At 33.9% G+C, this 3,518-nt stretch overlaps 1 protein-coding gene across 1 annotated transcript; it reads right to left on the bottom strand.

The window, feature by feature from the left end:
• Positions 1-777: 777 nt before the first annotated feature.
• On the bottom strand, positions 778-2,551 carry LOC141721227 (NAC domain-containing protein JA2L-like). Its single transcript, XM_074524049.1, has 3 exons — positions 2,271-2,551; positions 1,840-2,108; positions 778-1,701 (listed from the first exon to the last, which is right to left on the bottom strand). Exons 1-3 carry the CDS (start codon positions 2,449-2,451, stop codon positions 1,147-1,149), a joined length of 1,005 nt encoding a protein of 334 aa, XP_074380150.1. The 5' UTR covers positions 2,452-2,551; the 3' UTR covers positions 778-1,146.
• Between the last annotated feature and the right edge of the window lie 967 nt (positions 2,552-3,518).

Genomic DNA, 3,518 nt, shown 5'->3' with positions numbered 1-3,518 from the left:
TCCTTAATTCTTAATTTCTCCTGTACAAAAACTCACACTGAATTGTCGAATCTAAGATTTAGCCGTAAACTTTTCTCTTAATTACAATTAGCACCGGGCACGATTCGCTTAAACCCTCGTATAATACACTTACTACTTGCTTCTCACTCCTCTTATCGGCCGTGAATCTTTCGTCGCTACCGAATCAAATCAATAATTCCCTTGGTGACCTATTTCGTGAACAAGATCAATTAAATTATTTCATATTATCACATCAACTATATCATGTTATTTTGTAATAAATTTTTATAACTATTTTTATACCTCTAGCATTATTCTAAAATTTGTGCTATACTTTGACCATCAATAATTATGATCTAACTGTGCCCGAAATAGTCTTGATCCTTATGATCCATGATTATAACTATGTTTCCCTGAATTAATATTATCGTAAAAAATTCTAACATATAAAATTAATAATGATAAAGAGGGGTCAAGTCACCCTACTAGCTCAGCTCTCAGACGACAGACGTGGTTGTTTGAATTAAGAGATGGACATGATGTATTTCAAAAATAATTTGAAATAGTCCTTAAAATATTATTCACAGGGACAGGCGGATTACAGTCGCCCTATTTCGCAGAATGTGAATGCTTCAATGGATGCCTAGTTGCCTACCACTACCAGACACTGCATGCCTGCCTAACACTAACATGATAGAGTTGCAATAAGAACAATGAATCTGATTAGTTGCAAAAAGAACAATGAACCTTTCTTTTTGTTAGTAAAATACAAGAACCTTAAAGTAAAAATGAAACTTCTAAATTGAATTGAAGTACATAGTACAAGTTTGGATACTAATTCTAGTACTACAATCTACTAATCATATTCTAAGCTGTATACATTGACTATGTATTTCCTTCCATTCACCTATTCCTCCCCTAAAAACAACATGTGAAAATTCAATGTTTCGAGTTTCAACTTTCAACTCCCTTTATCACCTCCTAAGATTGTATGGTCAATCTCTTCACTATTCCACAGCTTCGAAAATTGCAGTAATTTTCAAAACCAGCCCAAAGAATATCAGATATTTACATATTTCCTCTTTTTTCCAGCTTCTTCTATGATTTCTTTTACTATAACTTAATCATATTATAATTGCTATATTTTCATGGCCTAAACATCATATTCCCGGGCTGGCTCGGGTACCTAATCGAGAACGGATCTGTTGCGCTCGTAAAACACTGTGAATAATTATTGAAGTTCATGAACTCAGAACCATGATTCCTAAGTCCACTCTGCACTTCTTCATCAATACTTCTTTCGAGTTTTGTGTCCACCCCGCCAGGCTGTGACATTAAATTACAGGGAACATATACGCCATTCGGGTTATTATTATTGTTTTTGTTACTGATTAGACCTTGTGTCTGATTTGTTGCGGGTGCTGAAGCTCCTGAAACTTGTTCTGCCAGAGCTGCCCAGTCAAAATTACCAGAACCAAGGTTTTGGAAATTTAATTTGTCGCTGAGAGAGTTCATTCTTGGAAGAGCGAAGAATCTGTCATCAATCTCTGGCAAAGCTTCCATTACATCATTGAACTGAGAAGAACACGAAGATGATGAACCGTGACTATGACTATTTTCTGTACAAGCAATTCCAGCTGATAATGTCTTTTGTGCACTTGAATTCTTCTTGTAAATACGGCATAGTACCCAATCATCCAACTGTTTCATCAAAAGTACAAACAAACATTTCAATATAATTCGACAAATTACAAACAATTTGACATTTTATTGCAGATCTAAATATTTAGTCGAAATGGTTTTCAATGTAACAGTGATAATAGAGATTTAAAATTGTACCTTTGAACTTCCATTTCTTCTTTGCGGTTCTGAAAGTCTATATTCGTGCATGATCCAATTAGTCTTTGTTCCTTTAGGAGCTTTACCAATGTAAAAAACCAGAGCTTTCTTGATTCCAACCTTTCTTCCTTGACTCATTATAATCTTATCAGTTCCTGTTGCCTTCCAGTAGCCCGAACCTGCTACTCTGTTCGGACGTGAACCATTCGGGTACTTTCGATCTCTTGGACTAAAAAAATACCATTCCTTTTCCCCAAATATCGCTTTACCTAAAGAACAAACAAATTTCAGTATTAATGCTAATGACATAACTTATTATACATTTCTACTAGTATGATGACTTGCTGACGCGGGAAACTTGTGCGCTGCGTACGACTCAGTGACAAAATCATGATCAAATTGAGCAAAAAAAAAAAGGAGAAAAACCTTACTAGGTAAAACCCAAGGATCGAACTTGTAGAGGTCAATTTCAGCTATAATTTGTAGAGAAAAATGATGACCAGCCACTTTACGACACAAATACTGAACCAGAAGCTCTTCATCCGTTGGATAAAATCGAAAACCGGGCGGCAAGCTTAGCTGAGAAAGAGGGTCAGTCTCCTGCAGACCCATGTTACGTAAATTTCTAAAGAAAGAATGATGATGCAAAGAGGAGATAGAGGAGAGGCTTGAAATTTTATTTCTCCAAATATTATTTCTTTTTTTTTTTTAAGTGTCAGGATTGGTAGTCATTTTATAGGCCACAGGGAGAAGAGATAAATACAGGGTCGTTTTCAATACATTGTGGCGGGCCAAGTAAAGAGTCGATCACCGTTAAACTGTGGACACGGATATACGAGTTCGAGTTTATCCAATGGGTTTAACATAAAAAGCCCAAAGTCCAAGTGCATGAATGAACCGCCAACAAAACAATCAATTTGACACGTGCTATTTTAACGTGTACGTACTTGAATTTTCGCAAAGTGGATCTTTTTTCTAATTTAGGTATGTTTGTTTATGTTGAAGTCAAGTTTATTTAGGGTGACCTGGCAAAAAAATAAATTGATTTATGGTGAATTCGTTGAATTGCTGTGTGAGTTAAATGAGAAGTTATAACTTTAACAGCTGGATCAGTTAAATTTTGGAAAATTTGGAGATGAAGTCCGTTTTTTAATTCTAAATTCAATTTTTTGACTTTCATATAATCCAAGGCAATTCTCGTACATGGAGTCATGGTTTGAATATTATGAAGTCAAAATCTACACTTTTTATTTGTTCCTGAAAAACAAAAAAATATATTTAAAAAGAAAATGTGCAATGTACTCGTATTTTGGGTACTAGGTCATTTAAAATACTTGAACTTTGAAATTATCACTTATCTTAACATAATTATGACTTCTTATAAAGTGTATGCAATCATCAAGTATGTTTAATTCCGTTAATCCTGTTTGGTATGTTAATTTTTTTTTCCCTTCAAAATCTGTCACTGTTGAAATTTTTAGTAAATTAAAATTTGAATATCCTATCCATTCCCGGACAAAATTAAAATTTACAAGTCGCATTTTTTCTTCTCTGCAAGTTAATATGCTGAAAAATTTTTTGAAAGGATGCAACTGAAAAAGCAATACTTTAACCGAACTTTGTTAAATATTCAAATTTTTAAAGTAAATCTTTAATAGTTATAATTGATTTCACATTGT

The sequence above is a fragment of the Apium graveolens genome, chromosome 4, assembly GCF_009905375.1.
Source record: "Apium graveolens cultivar Ventura chromosome 4, ASM990537v1, whole genome shotgun sequence".
NCBI classification, from domain to species: Eukaryota; Viridiplantae; Streptophyta; class Magnoliopsida; order Apiales; family Apiaceae; genus Apium; species Apium graveolens.
Note: the sequence above shows the minus strand (reverse complement) of the source record. Positions and strands in the feature narration are given on the sequence as shown.

Excerpts from the sequence above, each read along its gene's own strand:
- LOC141721227 (XM_074524049.1), bottom strand. The coding sequence starts at position 2,451 with ATGGGTCTGCAGGAGACTGACCCTCTTTCTCAGCTAAGCTTGCCGCCC. Across the intron at positions 2,109-2,270 it reads CGATCCTTGGGTTTTACCTA|GTAAAGCGATATTTGGGGAA; the intron begins GTAAGGTTTTTC and ends TTTGTTCTTTAG. Across the intron at positions 1,702-1,839 it reads GAAGAAATGGAAGTTCAAAG|TTGGATGATTGGGTACTATG; the intron begins GTACAATTTTAA and ends TTGATGAAACAG.